This window comes from Lissotriton helveticus, chromosome 8 (genome assembly GCF_964261635.1).
Source record: "Lissotriton helveticus chromosome 8, aLisHel1.1, whole genome shotgun sequence".
NCBI classification, from domain to species: domain Eukaryota; kingdom Metazoa; phylum Chordata; class Amphibia; order Caudata; family Salamandridae; genus Lissotriton; species Lissotriton helveticus.
The window spans coordinates 838264740-838285928 of NC_136069.1; the positions used below are offsets into that span (position 1 = coordinate 838264740).

The 21189-nt window shown below is 49.3% G+C and overlaps 1 protein-coding gene across 3 annotated transcripts in view; it reads left to right on the top strand.

Moving 5' to 3' along the window:
* The window catches only part of RPS6KA3 (ribosomal protein S6 kinase A3), a 698725-nt gene that overhangs the window by 448711 nt on the left and 228825 nt on the right, over positions 1 to 21189 (top strand). For all 3 annotated transcript variants that reach the window (XM_078657643.1, XM_078657644.1, XM_078657645.1), the window contains one exon: positions 8150 to 8274. In XM_078657643.1, coding sequence (XP_078513769.1) covers positions 8150 to 8274 — 125 coding nt within the window. The remainder of the gene's footprint in view (positions 1 to 8149; positions 8275 to 21189) is intronic.

A 21189-nucleotide genomic window follows, 5' to 3' on the forward strand; every position in this document is an offset into this window, starting at 1 on the left:
TTTGTTCCTATTAAAATCATCTCTGTTTCCGGCACACTTCAGAATTTTAAAAAAACGTACTTCGTTTTTGCTTTCCAAACTGCTCAATAAATATAGCTAATTTGAAGGTCTACATTTAGTTGTGTGTTGCACAGAAACATCCTAATACTTCCCTTTACTCCAGCAAGATTGTCACATAAGTCACTTTAAAAACTCCTCTCGCTTTGCAGTGAGAGAAGGAAAAGTAAACACAAATCCCATAAACAGCAATTTGGCAGAAGACATGTAACCTGTCTCAAGACATCTGTCTTAGAAGCACCAAACGTGAAAGATAAACACAGAACTTAAAGGCATCTTTGTTTATTGCTCATAATTTTGCAACCTACCAAAAATCGGCTCCCTAACCACCAGTGGGTGTTCACTCACAGTTTCGGAAACTCTGTTCTTGTGCCCTGTTAACCTCTAATAAACTATCAGAAACTTCTAAGTTACTGAAAATCACAAACTTGTCCCTATTGCCTGCAAGTATCTCAGATAGATAAAAGTTACACAGCGTAGTAAGCTTTTCTTTTATCTATGAGATTCAATGACCTCATCCACTACAAAGGCAACAAGCATTGGCATAGCCAATAGGTCTCGCCTTTGGGACCTTATAGTGTTTAGCCATGCAACACTTGATGTTGTTGCACCAAGGATATTGAGCTGGATAACTAAACACTTATAAGGTCCCAAAGGCGAGACCTATTGGCTATGCCAATGCTGGTTGTTTAACCCCTTCCGTGCTCCCCAGTGCTGAGCACGGCCGACGCAGCCCCGCCCACCTAATAGAATGCCCGCACTGCTGCGGAAAAACCACAGCAGTTAAGGCGTTTAAAGATGTCTTTTCGAGTCATGAGGTATAGTGACTCCACCTACCTCTCAAAATGTGCATGGGTAGCAGTACCATTGTTAGATTGTTTTTCTCTGCCTTCTGGTCCGGACATCTCTGTGAGCCCCTTTTAGACACTGTGTGGTGTTCTTGCCAGGACCTCGGGTTCCGCTTCTCGTCCGTTGAATCTAATATGCTGCATACTGGTCAGTCCCTACTGTAACGTGCTCCTTCCACTCCGTCTCAGAGTCTACGGCTTCCACCAAAGAGGGCTCGGGACCCCCAGACCACCATCACTTCGACAATAGAGAATGTCCACATGATGGAAAGGACTATGTTTAGTTTCTATCCCGATTGCCACAGCAAGTATGCCAGGACAGACCTGCACGAGGTTTGTAACCTCTGTTTGTTTTTCCCCAATCATCGAGAGGACTCTTGTGCAGTGTCCTTTGCATTTCAAAATAAGAATACTTAGGAATCGATGGACGCATCTCTTTGACTTACATGGTGCATCAAGAGGAGGATGATACGCCCTATTCCTTCGGAGTCGTAGATAAAGATCTACATCTGTTGGAGCGTTGCCAACATAGAGATGGAGTATAGGTTCTCACCGGAAAGTGCTAAAGCCGAATCAGAGGAGCTGCTGATGGTTAACCCAGTGAATACCACTGTCCTGCATACCACTCGCCCCATAGAGACACCAGCTTCGAGCTCCCATGCCTTATTAGAGGCCTCGTGTCTGCCACTGCCTCATAGCCATGGTCCGCACCGGACTAGACTGCGCCAAAGCCTTGCAAGTCAACATCAACCTCCGCATCTGTCTTGAAAATGCCCTCTTGACCTCAGGTAAAGCCAAGACACTTGGAACTTAAGCCCTCTGAGGTGAGATCCACCAAGACTCCACACTCTGAGCCAACATCTGCCAAAGCACCCTTCGGCACCCTCGTGCCATTGCCCCTCCTCTGCTCCAGCCAGATCAACATCTGCAGTGGCACTCTTCGCTGTTCCCGAGGATCTCTACAGGCCAAACAACAAACTGCTCCCAGAACACCTCAGAGCCAGGCAACAACGCATCCATATGTGCCTTGCCCCATCCCATCCTCCTCTTCCTTGTCCCCCAACTCCCCCTCCGCCTACCTCTCTTCTGCTGCGTGTGAACCCTCTGCATTTTCCACTGCGTTCCTCACATTCAGGAGGAGGGGACACCCCGGGATCACCTTATAATCCCCCATATCCCCACGCCACCGATTCCTATGATGATTGACTCCAATCCCCTGCTGACTCTGAACTTGACCCTTATTTGTACCCTGCAAAGCTCTCATCCCAGATGATAACACCTCATACCACAATATCTTGCAAAAGACAGACACGTTCCAAAAAGTTTAAATTCATGTCCAGCACTAGGAATATGACTTCCTCATGGAAGCCCTCTCCTGCACACAGCGGTCGATACAATACCCCCCAGTGCTCAAGGGCATGCATAAGCCTTCTGGGAACCTCTTTAAGAAGCCTGTGAAGGTGCGATTTGTCATCCCTACATCAGGGGCTAGCTACTCCTGATTTTCTAGTTGTGCGCACAGCTAGAAAGTGGGCAAACTCCCACTGTACAGGAGATGGGCCCCCTCCGGACTGGGAGCGTAAGAAGATTGGTGCTGGTGGCGAACGCGTTGTGGCAGTCTGCTGCCCATTGGTGTATTGCCATTTCCATAGGCCTACTCTCCTAGTATACCAAAGGGGATGATGGACAGAGCGTTTGAGCAAATCAAACACTCACCCCCAGTCAACTGATCTGGCTAATGACGGCTGATAGCCAGAAACCGGTCCTAGGATGCTTGATTCCGGTCCAGGGAAGACATGGCTTGGCAGTTCAGGCTGGACTGTTCCCATGAGGCACAGGGTCAAGACTGATTTTCATATGGCCATGTCTGAACTGGGGTGGGGTGGTGAGCAAAATAACGATGGATTAAACCCAGATCTGTGACTGGGGGTGAATGTTTTGCCATTGTGCAACATTCCGTTCATCAATTGTTGTTTTTGCATTACTCTCCTAGTATAACTGGGCCCAGATGTAGGACTTATTCCAACATCTCCCAGAACAATGCAGAAAACTGGGGCAGAGCTAATGGCGGAAGGGGATATCATTTCCAACATCAACATCCGCTGCATTTAAAATGCTGTAGACCGCTGCTTGAGGCCTAAACAGTAATGTCCATCGCTGCTGCCGGGCATGGCTGCACATTTCAGTCTTTAAGTCAGAGGTCCAACAGCCCCTCATTAACATGCTCTTTGATGGTTAGCACCTCTTTGGCCCCAAAGTCAATGAGGTGCTAGAAAAAATCAAGGAAACATATAGAGGCAGGGCTTGGGAGTCCAAGTTAGTGGGCGCAAGGCTCTGAGCAGTGCAATGCCCATTGATGTGTTTGGCAAGGGTGATATTTGGTCATAACCCTCCACCCCCCCCCCACCCCCCCAACTCCACACACACACACACACCCCCACATGGCCAGGCTTTAAATCCGATCGGGTGTTTGAGCTGACTCAAATTTGGTGACCGTGGCACCCTCCGCTTCAGACTGACGCGTTTGGACTAACCTGTGAGATGGAGCCCACAAGACTGCCACGTGGAAGATGCAGCGTGAAAAACCTGCACTATGGGGCACTGAGCAGCCTGTTGCTCAGGATAGCAGAGAGGGACCCCACCAGGCAGACTCAGGAGACCTGCTGGAGTCGAATGTGAGGGGAAAGATGACCCGCTGGTGGCCATGAGGAGTGGCCTGTTGCTTCCCCCTGCATGGCAGTGCAGCTGAGAGAACCCTGGAGCAGGGAGGGGTAGCTCCCCGAATGATCAGAGTCTGTCCCAGCAGAGGAATAAAGCATGACCAGGACCGCGGGGGAGACTACAGGGAAAGACTACTGCACCTCAAGGAGGTGAAGGTGAGTAACTGTGGCGAGTGGGAGGACCAACCGAAGAGATCATGGGCGAGAGAGTGCCACTCTGGGGCACAATACAGTGTAGCTCCTGGTGGCCCTAGAGAGACTGGCAACCCTTTACATTCCAATCCCCCCCCCCCCCCTCTTCCTCCATCCTGCCAAAAAAACTAACCTGTCCTGGGGAGTCAACAGCAACTAACTATGCACCGCAACAATTTGTAGGGGGACAATGGGTAAAGATAAGTCCCAGGCGACAATGGCTCTGGAAAGATTGAGCAATACACCAAACCCACGAAGAGAGGCTTCTGACAGTATGACCCCCAGGGAAATTCAGAGGAGGTTGATAAGTCTTCCCTAACATTGAAGGCCATCCAAGACTCAGTGTTTGAGGATAATATCAGCGGGGTGGTAATCAAGGTGGGACTCCTTCACCAGAACTTATGAAAACTATTGGAGTGCACCACAGAGGTTGAGGCCCGCATCACCACTCCTGAAGACTAGGTGGCCACCCTCCAGAAAGAAATGAGACCACTACACCATGTGGTGGCAGGTCTGGAAAGGTGGGCCGAAGATACAGAGGGCTTATCCTGCAGAAATAACCTGCATCTGGTTGTGCTTACGGTACGAAACAACCATTCTTTAGCGCCTGTCTGAAAGACTGGATCCCAGTAGAGGCATTGTCACCCATTTTCGTGCTGGAGCGTGCCAGCTGCTTCCCGGTACCCTGGTCTCAGTCGGGGCATTGCATCACCCTATCATTATGAGGGCCCGCAACTATGTCGACAGATGCCCCATCCCCCGAGTAGGCACAGTTATTCTAGAGTCATTCATTCTGGATGTACCAGGGACTCCAGTGAGAAAGAGAGAGATCCTTCTTACCTCTTGTTCCCCTTTGAACTGACCAATATCTTCCATGACCCCAGGGCCTCTGGGTACTAATCAAAGGCAGGCTGGAGGGTAGAGCATGGTCCATTGCCAGTGTAGACATATGTGAGAAGTTGGCCTGATGTGCAGTGTTCACTATTCTAGTGATCACTATATATCAGTCCAAACAACCCTTATTGATGATTGGTTGTAAGTCAACCTTATAGACCAGCTATCCTAGTAGCATGGATACGAGCAGTCTAAGGCTAAGACTCTAGAGGGCGTGTTAAGCCAGCTGTTTTACCATCACATTACCCCTTGAACACCCAGTGAAAGGACACCACACAAGTGTTATGAAAATAAACAGTGTATTTATTAGAATCACAACAACCCTGTACTCTTTATGAGGACAGGGTGCTAGGCACACAACAAAACTCTTACGAAAATACTTAAGTTAGCACGGTATACACAAATGCCCGAGGGGCACGAAAAACCATATACTCTAAAAGTGGAATGCGAATTACTAGCAGGTAAGTAACGATTCTCAGAGGCTTTGGGATCGCTAGGACTGGACTACTGAACCTTTAGATTACTAGCAGGAGGCCTAGGGAACTCGGGTGCAGAGTGTGCACTCTCACGCGGGATGCGGGACAAAGTCTATGGAAGCTAGAATTCACAAAGTTAGTGTTCACGGGCGAACCCGACCTGGTAGGGAGAAAACGACAGTGGATCCTGACCCTTAGATAGTGAGGCTATGCTGGGGCACCGAAATGCCGAAGTTACCTAGCCCAGGGGCTGCAGCTGCATAGGTCTGAAAAGACGTCGGGAATCCTCGTGCCGGACCAGGAGCCTGGAAGAAGGAAGTTGCTGGCAGGCGACCAGTGAAGAAAAGTTCGATGGATCCAAGCCTGGATCAAGGAAGAAGAAAACCTGAAAGCAGAGGGGACCAAGTTCTTGAATCACTAGCCAGTGATTAAGTGGGCACCAGGATGGCACCGGGCGAAGTCACCGCAGTCAGGTGAGTGGGCGCTGCTGGGCTCTGCAGTCTCTCGGACCAGGAGGCGTTGTCGGCGACCAGGATGGAGGTGCGAGCTGTCCCACGAAGGTTCTTGCTGTCGACGTCGCTGGACCCAGGATTGGGCAACAAGTCTTGGCAAATGCAAGGCCCACGCGGTGGACCTAAAATGGCGTCTTAGCCGGACCAGGAGGGTCCAGGGTACTTCTCCGATGGAGGGAAGCAAGGGCCAGTCTGGAGCAACCAGACTAGCAGCAGTGTTGTCGTCGGGCGTCGTTCAGAAGGCCACAAGCCAGCGGGCTAGTAGCCAAACAACGCGGTGAGCAGCAAAAAGCAGAAGGGCCCCACGCCGATCGTGGAGATGCTGGGGGGCTGCTCTTCGGTGCTGGAGCTGCTCAGGGTGGGGGCTTCTCGGACCCCAAAGCACTCACCAGGAAATTACTCGGTGGGCTTGCTGTGCAGAAGTCGTGCAGTCTTGGCGATGGCCGGTCCCTCGAGGTCTCGTCGCACCCACGGTTCTCAGCTGTGCTGTAGAGGTGGGTAGAGGTCAGAGGTGCCAGGGAAGCCGGGTCTCGTCGAGCTGGGCAGTCGGATTCCGGAGGAAGGACGTGCAGCAGACCACAGTGTTCTTAGATGGTGCCTGCGGATGCAGGGTGACTACTCCTTAGTCACAAGGGAGAAATCTTAGGAAGAAGTCTTGAGTTCCTTTCGTGAGAAGTAGTTTCAGGATTCAAAGATGATCTGATTTGGAAGGGGGCCAGTCCCTACCTTTATCTGGGAAAAGGGGGCTGGCACGCGACTAAGTCCTGCCCTAGGGGTGGGACCAGGAGGGGGGTGGTTACACCCACTTCCTTGGCGGGCTTTCCCCAGGCCAGGGGCTGGAGTGCCCCTGGAACTGGTTTCAGCCGGCCTATGCACAGTGAGCACCGGGGTGCCACGTGCAGTCACCTTCCTCTGAAGGCCCTGCCTACCTACAATACACAAAATCCTGTCTGGGACGGTGCTGGCACCGCCCCTGGCAGGAAACCCTTTGTCCTTATCTCCTGCTCTGGGAGGACTCCCAGCAGCAGGAGGGCAGACTTGTGTCTCGTGGCAGCATCCATTTTGTGGAGCTGAGGCTCTGTTTGACTTTAACCGGGGTTAGGGGTTACATACATGTCGTGTCCCTCTAGAAGGGTGGAATGCTAACCCCGTCGCCAGAATTGGCGAGGGGTTAGTATTCCAATTCGTATGACACCTTACTCGACATGTTTTGATAAAGCGATACCAGAGTTGGCATATAACCGCGAGGATTATAATGCACTTAAGAGTATATGGTATGCGATATCATGGAAACGGCTAAGGGATGGATCCCGAAAGCCGCAGACAGGCTCAGCTCATGCCAGAGCACCATCTCACACGCTTCCAAGCACTCTGCCTTCAGGATTGTTAAGGCCTGCCATAGGAGTGACTGATAGGAGATCTGTGTGTCCATTTTAGGGTTAGATATAGGTATACTATATCTAAAGCAAAGGGTGATTACACCACCTTGCCCCAGCTGTCAAGCAGCCAGTTGTGTCAGATTTGGATGGCCAGCCAGGGGTGGCATAATACATGCTGCAGCCCCTGGTAGGCCCTGGGTACACCTATGCCCTGGGTACCTAAGGTACACTGTACAGGGACTGATAAGGTGACTCAGTATCCAATTAGATATGTACCTAAGGTACATGGAATCCATTTTACAGAGAGAGCAGTAGGCCTGGGGTCCTGAATAGCAGGGCCCCAGGTCAACTAAGTCAGAAAACCAGCAAAACACCAGGCAAAAAGTTGGGGGCAACCATAGTCAGGGATCTACCTTCCTACAACATACTACACACATTTGTAAACTGGACACTACAGTACCTACTGGGCTTCCTAATTAATTACTGACAGGTACGGTGATCCTAGGAGAAGCCTTAAATTTAGTTGTTGACAGTGAGCTAGACCCCACCTCCCTCTTTCATTCCTCCTGGTAGGCACCCCTGGGAGCCTGGTAGCTGGCGGCTGGGCTTTGCACATGCTGGTGGTAGTGCATGCATTCTTCATTTTCATATATTACTTTGTTTTCCTACATGTTGGCAATGTACAAGTGACTCGACGGATATTAGGACAGGTATCATCTAGTATAGTACCTTCAGTGCCCTCGTAAGAGGAACAAAAATGCAGAGGAAACTTGGAAGGTTTAGCAGTGGTATGTATTTGGACTGTGCCTGCGCCTTTTGTCACTAAATGTAACTTCACTATTGACGTTTCAGTGAGCATAAAAATTGCAAATTTCACACGCCATGTATCCAGGAATGACATTGAATAGCAACATGGAAGCTGATGTAATTGAGCTATCAAAGTTGCAAATTGTATTGCAGAATCGATGTATGTGCTTTGCAGAATACTGAAACAGATGGACAATAGGCATAAGGAGTGGGAGCCCTTTTTTAAGCTGTATATCGTAAAATGATCTATTAACTTTTTTCCAGACTCTCCTGGCATTCCTGCTAGTGCAAACGCACATCAGCTATTTCGAGGATTTAGTTTTGTAGCTATTACTTCAGATGACGACAATCAGACATTGCAATCAGCTGGGGTGCACTCCATTGTTCAGGTGAGGTTTTGTAATGTGGTATCATTAGTCTTGCAGCAGTTTCCACATGACAGATTGTGTTTAAGGTGATAAGATTATATGTAGTTTTGATTGTGTCAATGACTTGCTTTTGTTGGTAGGCTTCATTGATTATTCGGTTTCAAGTGATGAACATCTGCCAGCCGGTCTCCTCCTTTCTTTTGGAGATTCTCTTTGGCAACTCTTGCTTTGTGTGATTAAGTAGATGTTTGCAGAAGCGGGTGATGTGGATGCCTAAGAGTGATTCCAGATCCCTATATGAAAGTAGTACACTGATAAGTGGGAAGGCCTAGCCTGTTCAACATTGAATCATGCTAGTCACATGCATTTAATTAGTCCCCATAGTCCTTCCTGGATTTCTCAGTGCATTTACCATTAGCACTATTAAAAATATACATTTAAAATATTAGTCAATACAACTTGTGTGCCAAAATAAGGTGGATAGGCATATTTGTTTCTTAGGTCGTTTTGAGATTTAATGTTCACACATTGTGCCTTCTGGAATTCTCAGATGGAGCTCTGCGCTGTAGAGATATGGTTGTTGTTTTTCAGATCCGAAAGCTTCGGCACTGAAAACACCGCCACCGAAAATCTTGGCACCTAGACACAAAAATGTTCCTTTACCACAACAGGAGCCACATTTCGACGTCCCGCCTTCCAAACCGGACAGAAAACAAAAAACTGATTATTAACCCTAAAACTGGACATATTTCCACCAAATTGCCACTGAAACACACACCAGAGCCAGAGGGAACTTATCACATTCCTCTTAAAAAGAAACATGTTGGTACTAACCCTTTTCTTCCTCCTCTATCACCTCCTTCCCCACAAAACAAAAATTTACTGATAACACCTAATAATTCCCCACAAACACCTGATGATCAGGGTGGTGGTGGTGGGGGAGATGTTACTATGCCTGCAGACCGCTGGACGGATTATAATACTGATTCACCCACAGATCATGACCTTTCTCCACCAGATGATAATGTAGGCTACATAGAGCTATTAAATAGGGCTTCTGAATATCATGGGGTTTATTTACATAAGGAATCCCTAGAGGAGGACTTTTTCTTTGAGACCCTTAGTTCTTCACAAAGATCAAGCTACACACATCACATGCCACATGGTATGTTGAGACATGTGGACGACATATTTAAAGACCCGGTTCATGCACGCATTCTCACCCCTAGAATAGATGAGAAATGTAAAGCTGCACCATCAGATCCAGCTTTCTTTAAAGGCCAATTGCCATTAGATTCTTTAGTGATTTCTAAAGCCCGTAAACGGGCAAACTCACAAAAGTCATGGGTTGCCCACCCTCAAGACAAAAAATCTAAACTAATAGACGTGTCCTGGAAAAGAGTAGCCACCCAAGCAGGAGGTCACTGGTGTATTATGAACACCCGTACCCTTCTAGCCAGGTACGAAAGAACACACTGGACCAAATAGGGCAATTGCTCCATTTCCTACCAGATTAACATAATCCAAAGCTCAAGACTTAATACAAGAAGGGAAGCTCATCTCGGATTCGTCAATTAGGTGTGCTTTAGATGCCGCCGACACTGCAGCTAGGGCCATTAATACCAGTGTTTTATTAAGAAGGCATGCCTAATTAAGAATTTCCGGCTTTAAAACCGAAGTCCAAGCTTCCATTCTGAACACACCGTTCGTCAAACCACATCTCTTTGGTCCTGTTGTAGACACCTCCTTATAGAAAATGAAAGGACACCGATGTTGCAAAATCTATTGGCGCCCTACAGTCTCCGTCCAATAGGGATTCCTTTTGTCGCTCCTTCTATCGTGGGGGGTCAAAAAGTATCTTGTCAGACACTGCCTCTACACCAAAGAAAAACCAAAGGAAATGATGGACGGAGCGTTGACAATACAAGCACTCGCCCCCAGTCAACTGATCTGGGTTTAATCCATCACCTTTCTTTAGCCCACTCTGCCACCCCAGTTCAGACATGGCCATATGCAAATCAGTCTGACCATGTGCCTCATGGGAACAGTTCAGCCCGAACTGCCAAACCATGCCTTCCCTGGACCGGAAACAAGCTACCGAGGACCGGTTTCTGGCATTTCAGCCTTCTTCAGCCCGGCTTGCTTGAATCCAGTGGCAAAGAGAGCAAGGGACTCGCGTCTGAGCATACCCTGCCAACTTATTGCGGACAAAGAAAAAACAAAGGAAATGATGGACGGAGCGTTGACAATACAAGCACTCACCCCCAGTCAACTGATCTGAGTTTAATCCATCACCTTTGGGAAGACATGGCTTGGCAATTCGGGCTGGACTGTTCCCATGAGGCACAGGGTCAGACTGATTTGCATATGGCCATGTCTGAACTGGGGTGGCCGAGTGAGCTAAAGAATGGTGATGGATTAAACCCAGATCAGTTGACTGGGGTTGAGTGTTTGATTTGCTCAAAAGCTCCGTCCATCATCCCATTTTGTATCGCTTTGTTCGCCCTAAGTGTGGCAGGGTATGCTCAGACGTGAGTCCCTTGCTCACTTGCCCACTGGATTCAAGATAGCCTGGCTGATGAGGATTATGAATTCGAAACCGGTCCCAGGATGCTTGTTTCTGGTCTAGGGAAGACATGGCTTGGCAGTTCCGGCTGGACTGTTCCCATGAGGCACAGGGTCAGACTGATTTGCATATGGCCATGTCTGAACTGGGGTGGCCGAGTGAGCTAAAGAATGGTGATGGATTAAACCCAGATCAGTTGACTGGGGGTGAGTGTTTGATTTGCTCAAACGCTCCGTCCATCATCCCCTTTTGTATCACTGCCTCTACACCATACAAAGGCAACAATCAGTCCACCTCTTCAAGAGGTTTCTCTTGAGGGAGGGTACAGAGGCAACAACAGGAAGGGTAGGGGTAAAAGTTCCACAGCACGTACCTCCCCCTCACCTAACAGTAACTTGCCTCCCCTTTCCCCCAATCATTATACACCTGTTGGGGGACGTCTTTCTCAATTCCTCCCTGTTTGCCAATTAATAACTACAGACAAATGAGTTCTAGGAATGATCTAGTCTGGGTATTGCCTGGAGCTTACCAATGATCCTCCAAACATTCCTCCACGAGCACACAACATGTTACTACAGCATCTACACCTCCTCAAAAAAGAGGTTCAGAATCTCCTACCAAAGGAAGCCATAGAGCCCGTACAGCTACAATATCAAGGGACAGGCATGTACTCCCTATATTTTCTAATACCCGAAAAGGGTGGCTCTCCGGCTCCTACTAGACCTCAGAGAACTAAATCATTGCATACAATCAGATCATTTCCTGCTTCTACAGTAAGGCGACTTTGTCTACTCTAGACTTCAGACACATATTTCCATAATCCAATACATCCCGCTCATCGCACATATCTCAGATTTGTGATAGCTGGCAGCATAACCAGTTCAAAGTGCTTTCATTTGAAGTCCCCACTGCTCCCAGAGTATTCCCCAAATGCCTAGTAGTAGTCGCTGCTCACCTAAGAAGACAATACATTCATTTCCTTCCGTACTTGGACGACTGGCTCATCAAAGCCAGCACTTAACCAAAGTGTCTCCAGTACACTCAAATAACACTCCAGTTACCTCATCGACTGAGTTTTACAGTAAATGTGTTAAAGTCTCATCTCCAACCTTCCAACACACAAACCTATCTGGTAGCCACTTTAGATACTCATAAAGCTCTAGCTTGTCCCAATTCAGCCAGAATGTGCAATAGTCAGGCTCTAATCACTCCGTTTCAGCCCAACCACTCATTACCAGCTCAAGTGTTCATGCAACTGCTGGGAATGGTGGCGTCTTGCACCAGGATTGTTCCTCATGCAAGGCTTCACATGCGTCCCCTTCAACAATGCTTAGTGAGTCAGTGGAACCAGTCACAGGGTCAATTAGCCGATCTAGTGTTGGTAAACGGCCGAACCCATCGTTCTCTGGAGGGATGGAACCCACAAAATCTATCTAATGGGCAGCCCTTCATCGATTTGTTCCACAGACCGTGCGAACAGCAGACGCTTCTCTCACTGGTTGGGGAGATCATCTACAGGATCATACAATTCAAGGCTTGTGGAGTCAAAAGCAAATGCGTCTCCACATAAATCACCTAGAGCTGTTAGCAGTTTTTCTGGCGCTCAAAGCCTTTCAAATTCATCTTGTAGGCAAAGCTGTCCTAGTCCGCACAGACAACATGACAGCTATGTACTATATACAAAAACAGGGGGGGCACACTCTCTCCAACTGTCACTACTAGCACAAGCCATTTGGAGGTGAGCCCTACACCACAGAATTTATCTCCGTGCAGAACACCTTCCAGGAGTAAACAATCAAATTGCTGACCTCAGCAGACAGAAGCAACAAATCCACAAGTGGGAATGTCACCCTCAAGTTCTCCCATACGTTCAACGTTTGGATTTCCCCCAAATAGATCTATTCGCCACACACAAACGCAAAATGCCCAAGCTTAGTCTCCAGGCATCCACACCCATTCTCCAAAGGCAATGCACTATGGATGAACTAGTCAGGGATATTTGCCTATGCTTTTCTGCCTCTCCAGATCATTCTAATCTCAATTCAATTCTTTCACATCAATCTGGTGAGTTACCTGTGTTTTTTCCTCAACCAGATTTAATGGCAGAAGGAGCTCTACACACCTTAGATGTTAGAAGAGCTTTGCTATATTACATAGAAAGAACTGTAGTGTAGTTCCTATATTCCCAATAGGCTCTGCGCATTGGAATAATATATCCTATAGATTTGACGTAGGACTGCGGTCGACTAGGTCTCTATCGAATATATTAGACTTAATTGTGAGTGCCAGCTAGCTCAGAGGTTGCTAGAAACTTTCTCGAATTCACAAGAAGGGATTAGTTTCTGACAACCGCATAAACATGACAACTTTGTTTCCCCAAGAATAAACGTATCTTCAGAGTCGTGGAAACAATAGATAGATATTTTACTCAATCGTGCATGCTTAGTTTCATCAGAGGTGCAGAGAAATGGAGAGACGGGCGTTTTCAATAAAAGGATTTATTGAACAGTCTTTCTCATGCAAAAGAAACAAACTGCTACGATTGTAATACTGGCTGTAAAGTATAATGCGTACAGCAAGAAGATTATTATAAAATAATTCTGTAAAACCATGGTATGGTTTCTAAGCTTTAAAATACATACATAAATAACCAAGGCTAAAAGTACTCAACTGGTGCTTCTAAAATACACCTACCCCAATGTACCTAACCTAGGTCTAGTACGAGGGAAGAAGTGTGGTGTAGCATAGGTTTAGTTTCTTTGCCAAGAATCTATCCAGTTCGAGGCATGTGGGCTGCTGAATTCATATCTATAGCATAGATCGCCGCCTAGTATTGGGTCCGGATGATTGCACGTTGTTGTCCTGGAAGAGTCTTCGAAGTATCACGAGATAGGTGGCTCCTCCCCTGGACTACAGTGCGGATGGGCATCGACTCCATCCTCAGATTGTTTTTTTCCGCCATTGGGTTCGGATGTAATTTCGTTATCTCCAGTTCGGAATCAACATAAACTTTTTCGAGGCCCGAAGGCCTTTTTCGAACCGTCGGTATTGTTTGCGTTCGGTGCCCGGTTCTGTTCCAACTCAGTTCGAGTCGGATATCCAGGGAGTCGTGTGACTCTTCGGTGATCGAGGCCCAGTCGACGCAGCAAGACTTTCGACGACATGTAACGGAGTCCGTTCAAAAACTGTCCCGCGTGTGGATCTAAGTATCCCCACATTGACGTCCACCCAGTGTGCAACAAGTGCCTGTCGCCGGACCACGACGAAGCCAACTGTATGGCTTGTTCCAGGTTTCGTTCAAAGAAGACGATTCGGCTTCGGCGCGTGGCGCGCCTCGAGGCCCGGCGCTCGGCCCCGGCACCGGTGAACATCTTCGACGCCGAAGAAGCAGACGAACAAGAGGTTCAGATGCAGATTTCACCTCCAACGGTGGACATCGAATACGACTACGAAGCGGATGTCGAAGGCCAAGACGTAGAAGAAGTCGTCGACGAGGTAGGAGACGACAATGAGGCCTATGGGGCCATGGAAGATAGCTCAGAGGAAGAGCTATGCCCCGTTCGAACAATTAAAAGGCTCAGGTCGAGGGATCGCCACACGGCCTTACCCAAGACCTTATACCAGCATCCACGGCCCCGCCTTCCGGCCCGGCTACGGACACTTCGGCGGAGCCGCCATTGTCGAAAACGAAACCGAAAGTGAAACCATCGGTGTCGACAAAAACAAAAGTGGTTGAGGCGCCATCGAAACCGAAGACTTCTGCTCCCCCTTCGACACCGTCGTCTTCCGAGGTGTCGGGGCAATCGAAGCCGAAGAAAGCCATCGACCCGGTCAAGTCGGGCAAAGGCGTCGTGCCGAAAATGGTCAAGGACGTCGAGCAGAAGTCCAAAAAGGGCGTCGAGGCGGAGTCAAGCAAGGACGTCGAGCCGAAGTCCAAAAAGGGCATCGAGCCGAAGTCAAGCAAGGGCGTAGAGCCGAAGACTGGGGCCCCGAAGCCAGTAGTCCAGACCGCCGATCCGAAGGCGTCGACGTCTGCTGCCACGGACAGAGATCGTAGCGCCCCTAAGAAGGATGCTCCTACGCCTCGGACGGAAAAGCCAAGGTCATCGACGCTCGAGTCTCCCCATGTTGGTGGACCGAGGTCGGCTGTCGGATCGACGAAACCATCCGCTTCCTTTACGAAGCAGGTCTCGGACTCCCTCAAATGAATTAGGGACAAGGCTTCAACGGCGGAACCAAAGACACCTTCCACCCCAAAGCAATCTGTTCCGACGCCAAAGACTTCGACGCCGATCCTCTTCACGTTGCCGCCGAAGGTGGCGCCGAAGGCCTTCGCACCACGATCGGTGCCCAAGGACTCTGTGGTGTCGAAGCCGACTCACCCGGCTGGGAGCTTGAAGCATCGTCCGCCCTTACTAGAGGAGCAGTCGGAGCATTTCATCGATGCCGACACCGGAAAGCTTACGCTTTACAAAAGAAAAATCACAGCATCGCAGCCTTTGGAGTCATACACAATTCCTCTAAAGCGCAAAAGGCCTGCTTCAGAATCACCAGTCTTGGTCGAACCAATAGTTCCTCAGACTCCAAGAATTGCAACACCCTCACCCACTTATTCTGATGGAGAGGATGCCGGGGAAGAGGACGAGGAATACAATTTTCCTACCAACACAGAGCCTGATGAACAACAGGACTCATGGGTTGTGGCAGGTGACCAAGGGGATCAGCACACTGCCCAAGACCTCTCCCACTGAGGATTCTGCGGCATTTAATGCCTTGATTGAGAGGGCAGCTAAAAACCACGACGTTGAAATGCATGCTGACCCGGTTGAGGTGGACTTCCTCTTTGACACTTTCTCAACTGCTGAAAAGACTGTAAAGACTCTTCCAATGCTGAAGGGGGTCCTTAAGCATGCTGCGGACATTTTTAAGGAACCCACACGGTCAAGGGTAGTCAACCCTAGAATTGAGAAAAAATACAGACCGGCACCTGGCGATCCTACCTACATCAAGGGCCAGTTGCCATTGGACTCTCTGGTAGTTTCTAATGCCCGCAAAAGGGCGAATTCGCAGACCACTGGTGAAGCTCCTCCCCCAGACAAAGAATCTAAAGTACTGGAGGCATCAGGAAAGAGAGTAGCAGCTCAGGCGGCCAATATCTGGCGTATCTCTAACACGCAGGCACTCTTGGCTAGATACGACAGGGCACACTACGACACACTAGAGACCCTGTTGCAGCATCTACCAGACCAATATAAAGAGGCAGGGGAGATGCTTATCCAGGAAGGGAAGCTCATCTCTAACGCTTCCATTAAGTGTGCACTTGATGTTGCGGACACTGCAGCCAGGGCAATTAATACCAGTGTGATGCTGAGACGTCAAGCATGGCTTAGGATCTCCGGTTTTAAGCCGGAAATACAAACTACCATCCTTAACCAGCCGGTAAACCCTGAAAGATTATTTGGTCCAGAGGTGGATACTACCCTGGAAAAAATAAAGAAGGATACCGAGACTGCCAAGTCCATGGGGGCTCTCCAGTCCCAACAGTTTCGGGGGAGCACTTTTCGTCGCTCAGGCAATAGAGGTGTTTCCAGAGGCCAGATGTACCAACAAACACAATTCAATAAAGGTGGGGCGCAATCCTCTTACACCAAGCAAAATAGAGGAGGATACCGGGGCAACAGCACCAAGGGCAGAGGCAGGGGCAACAACTACTCCCGTTCCTCTGCCACCAACAAGCAGTGACTCCCTGTCACTGCCCCACGACCATCCAACACCTGTCGGGGGAGACTCAAGCAGTTCCTAGCAGTCTGGAAATCCATCACCACAGACAGGTGGGTCAGGAAACTTATCCAGTTCGGCTATTGTTTGGAGCTAACGTCCACTCCACCCAACATACCACCAAAACACCGTCCTATGTCCACAGAGCATTTGCACTTATTGCAGCAGGAGTTTCTTGTCATGCTGCCAAAGGGCGCAATAGAGCTCGTGCCAGTGGAGGAAGAAGGCACAGGGGTGTATTCCCTGTACTTCTTAATCCCAAAGAAGGATGGGTCCCTCAGACCTATTCTGGACCTCAGGCCCTTAAACCAGTACATTCTCTCAGAACACTTCCACATGCTAACACTGCAGCAGGTTCTTCCGTTGCTCAATCAGGGAGACTTCCTCGCAACCTTGGATCTCAAGGATGCTTTCTTTCACATTCCACTCCATCCATCACACAGGAAATACCTCAGATTCACCATTCAGAATCGGCATTATCAATTCAAGGTCCTTCCTTTCGAAGTGACCACAGCCCCCAGAGTGTTCACGAAATGTCTGGTGTTTGTGGCTGCGCACCTCAGGAGACAGAACGTCCATGTCTACCCTTATCTGGACGACTGGCTGGTTCAGGCAAAGTCAGCCCAGCAGTGCGCCGCCGACATGTCCCACACCATTCACCTTCTTCACGGTCTGGGCTTCTCACTGAACTATCCGAAGTCGCACCTTCAGCCAGCCCATGTGCAGCAGTATCTGGGCGCGACGATAGATACTCTGGCGGCCACGGCTCAGCCAAATTCAGTGAGGATCGACAACATCCAGTCGCTAATCCAAAAGTTCAGACCGCAACACTCACTTCCAGCGAGAGTGTTCATGCAGTTGATAGGCATGATGGCCTCCTGCATCTTCATAGTCCCGCACGCAAGGTTGCATATGCGTCCGCTCCAAGAATGCTTGGCACATCAGTGGACTCAGGCTCAAGGACAGTTGAACGACCTAGTGTTGGTGACCGGTCTGGCATACAACTCTCTGCATTGGTGGAATCCACACAACCTTTGCAAGGGCCGACCGTTCCAAGAGCCTGTGCCACAGATTATCCTGACGACGGACGCATCTCTCCAGGGATGAGGAGCTCATGTACTCCACTACACGGTGCAGGGACTATGGACGACGCAGCAAAAGAAGATGCACATCAACTATCTAGAACTGATGGCGATCATCATGGCACTAAAGTCCTTCAAAGTACATCTGTGCAACAAGGTCGTGTTGGTCCGGACGGACAACATGACGGCCATGTACTACATCCAAAAGCAGGGAGGTACACACTCTCCACAGTTCTCATCTGGCTCAGAGCATGTGGAAGTGGGCCATTCAGAGGAACATCTTCCTCATGGCGGAACACCTCACGGGCAAGGACAATCAGATGGCGGATCTGCTCAGCAGGTACAGCCACCAGATGCACGAGTAGGAGTTACATCCATCAGTACTCCGCCCGTACTTCCAGCAGTGGGGTCATCCAGAGATAGACCTGTTTGCCACAAGGGAAAACGCAAAATGCCAAAGCTTTGCTGCCAGGTTCCCGCACCCACAGTCGCAGGGCAATGCGATATGGATGAACTGGTCAGGCAGATTTGCGTACGCTTTTGCCCCAGCACCTCTCATACCGCTGGTGGCACGAAAGCTAAAGCAACACTCGATGACACTCATACTGGTTGCTCCAACGTCTGCACGCCAACCATGGTACACCACGTTTCTAGAACTCTCCGTGGTACCGCATCAAAGGCTGCATCTCACACCCAGGCTCTTGACGCAGAACCATGGCGACATTCAGCATCCAGATCCGCAACAGCTCAATCTGGCGATCTGGCTCCTAAGGTCTTAGAGTTTGGCTACCTTGATTTGCCTCCTGAATGCATGGACATCATCCGGGAGGCAAGAAAGCCCACCACTAGGGCCTGCTATGCGGCAAAATGGAAGCGTTTTGTCATTTACTGTACAGAACATCACATCAACCCGCTAGATGCATCCATTCCTAACATCATCTGTTATTTGTTACATCTTTACAAATGCAATCTAGCATATGCTTCCATTCGGATACACTTATCCGCCATAGTGGCTTATCTCCAAAACAGGCAGCATCTCTGTTTTCAGGGTGCCTGCCATTAAAGCCTTCCTAGAAGGGCTAAAACGGGTCATCCCTCCCAGGACCCCGCCAGCTCCTGTATGGAACCTCAATGTGGTCCTCACCAGGTTGATGGGCCCACCTTTTGAGCCTCTGCATTCATGTGAGATTCAGTTCTTAACATGGAAAGTGGCTTTTCTCATTGCCATTACGTCTCTACGGCGTGTTAGTGAGCTACAGGCGCTCACTGTACAAGAGCCATTCATTTAAATTCACTCCAACAGGGTGGTGCTGCGCACTAACCCTAAATTTCTTCCTAAAGTGGTTTCGCAGTTTCATGTCAATCAGACCATTGAACTGCCCGCGTTCTTTCAAAACCCTGAGACAGTAGCTGAAAGAATGTTCCACACTCTTGATGTCAAACGAGCGTTGATGTACTACATTGATAGGACCAAAGACTTTAGAAAGACACAACAGCTTTTTGTTGCCTTTTCAGCCCAGCACAAAGGCAACCCCATTTCCAAAGTAGGGATAGCCAGGTGGATCGTTAAGTGTATTCAGATTTGCTACCACAAGGCTAAGCGCACTTTAACGGTCCCCCCCAGAGCCCACTCCACCCGCAAGTTGGGGGCCACCATGGCTTTCCTTGGAAATATTCCTTTAGAAGACATTTGTGGAGCAGCCACTTGGTCTACCCCACACACATTTACAAAACACTACTGTGTAGATGTGCACTCCAAACAGCAGGCAGCTGTAGGGCAGGTTGTTCTAAAAACACTTTTTCAAACTGCTGCAGCTGGCACGGGCGTCCGCCGCTAATGGAGGGACTGCTATGTATTCTATGCAAAAGATATGAATTCAGCAGCCCACATGCCTCGAAACGAATATGCTACTTACCAGTATGCATCTGTTCTTGGCATGTAGGGCTGCTGACATTCATATCGCCCGCCCTCCTCCCCGGCGCCTGTAGCGGCTGCAGACTTTCTTACATTTACTCTTAGCATGGCCATCGCTTACACTGTTACACTCCATCTTTGCCACAATGGCTAAAAACAATCTGAGGATGGAGTCGATGCCCATGCGCACTGTAGTCCAGGGGAGGAGCCACCTATCTCGTGATACTTCGAAGACTCTTCCAGGACAACAATGTGCAATCATCCGGACCCAACACTAGGCGGCGATCTATGCTATAGATATGAATGTCAAACACAACAGTGATGGACAGAATGTGGATCAATGTCACACATTCACCCCAGTCCAAAGATCTGGGCCCAAATCCATTGTTTTTCCACTCCACACCACCCTGGGTTAGACAATGGCGATATGCAAATCAGCGCTGACCCTGTGCCCCATGGGAACAGTCCAGTCCGAACTACAAAAGCCATGTCCTTCCCAGAACGGAATCAAGCATCCGAGGACCGGCCCGGTTTCGAGGTAACACCTCATCAGCCCGGCTAGCTTGACTCCAGTGGTGTGGAGTGCCTGGGACTCACGTCTGAGCATCCCCAGTACACTTAGAGCGGTAATTGCAAACACAACAGTGATGGACAGAATGTGGATCAATGTCACACATTCACCCCAGTCCAAAGATCTGGGCCCAAATCCATCGTTTTTCCACTCCACACCACCCTGGGTTAGACAATGGCGATATGCAAATCAGCGCTGACCCTGTGCCCCATGGGAACAGTCCAGTCCGAACTACAAAAGCCATGTCCTTCCCAGAACGGAATCAAGCATCCGAGGACCGGCCCGGTTTCGAGGTAACACCTCTCATCAGCCCGGCTAGCTTGACTCCAGTGGTGTGGAGTGCCTGGGACTCACGTCTGAGCATCCCCAGTACACTTAGAGCGGTAACTGCAAACACAACAGTGATGGACAGAATGTGGATCAATGTCACACATTCACCCCAGTCCAAAGATCTGGGCCCAAATCCATCGTTTTTCCACTCCACACCACCCTGGGTTAGACAATGGCGATATGCAAATCAGTGCTGACCCTGTGCCCCATGGGAACAGTCCAGTCCGAACTACAAAAGCCATGTCCTTCCCAGAACGGAATCAAGCATCCGTGTGACATTGATCCACATTCTGTCCATCATTGTTGTGTTTGCAGTTACCGCTCTAAGTGTACTGGGGATGCTCAGACGTGAGTCCCAGGCACTCCACACCACTGGAATCAAGCTAGCCGGGCTGAAGAGAGGTGTTACCTCGAAACCGGGCCGGTCCTCGGATGCTTGTTTCCGTTCTGGGAAGGACATGGCTTTTGTAGTTCGGACTGGACTGTTCCTATGGGGCACAGGGTCAGCGCTGATTTGCATATCGCCATTGTCTAACCCAGGGTGGTGTGGAGTGGAAAAACGATGGATTTCGGCCCAGATCTTTGGACTGGGGTGAATGTGTGACATTGATCCACATTCTGTCCATCATTGTTGTGTTTGCAGTTACCGCTCTAAGTGTACTGGGGATGCTCAGACGTGAGTCCCAGGCACTCC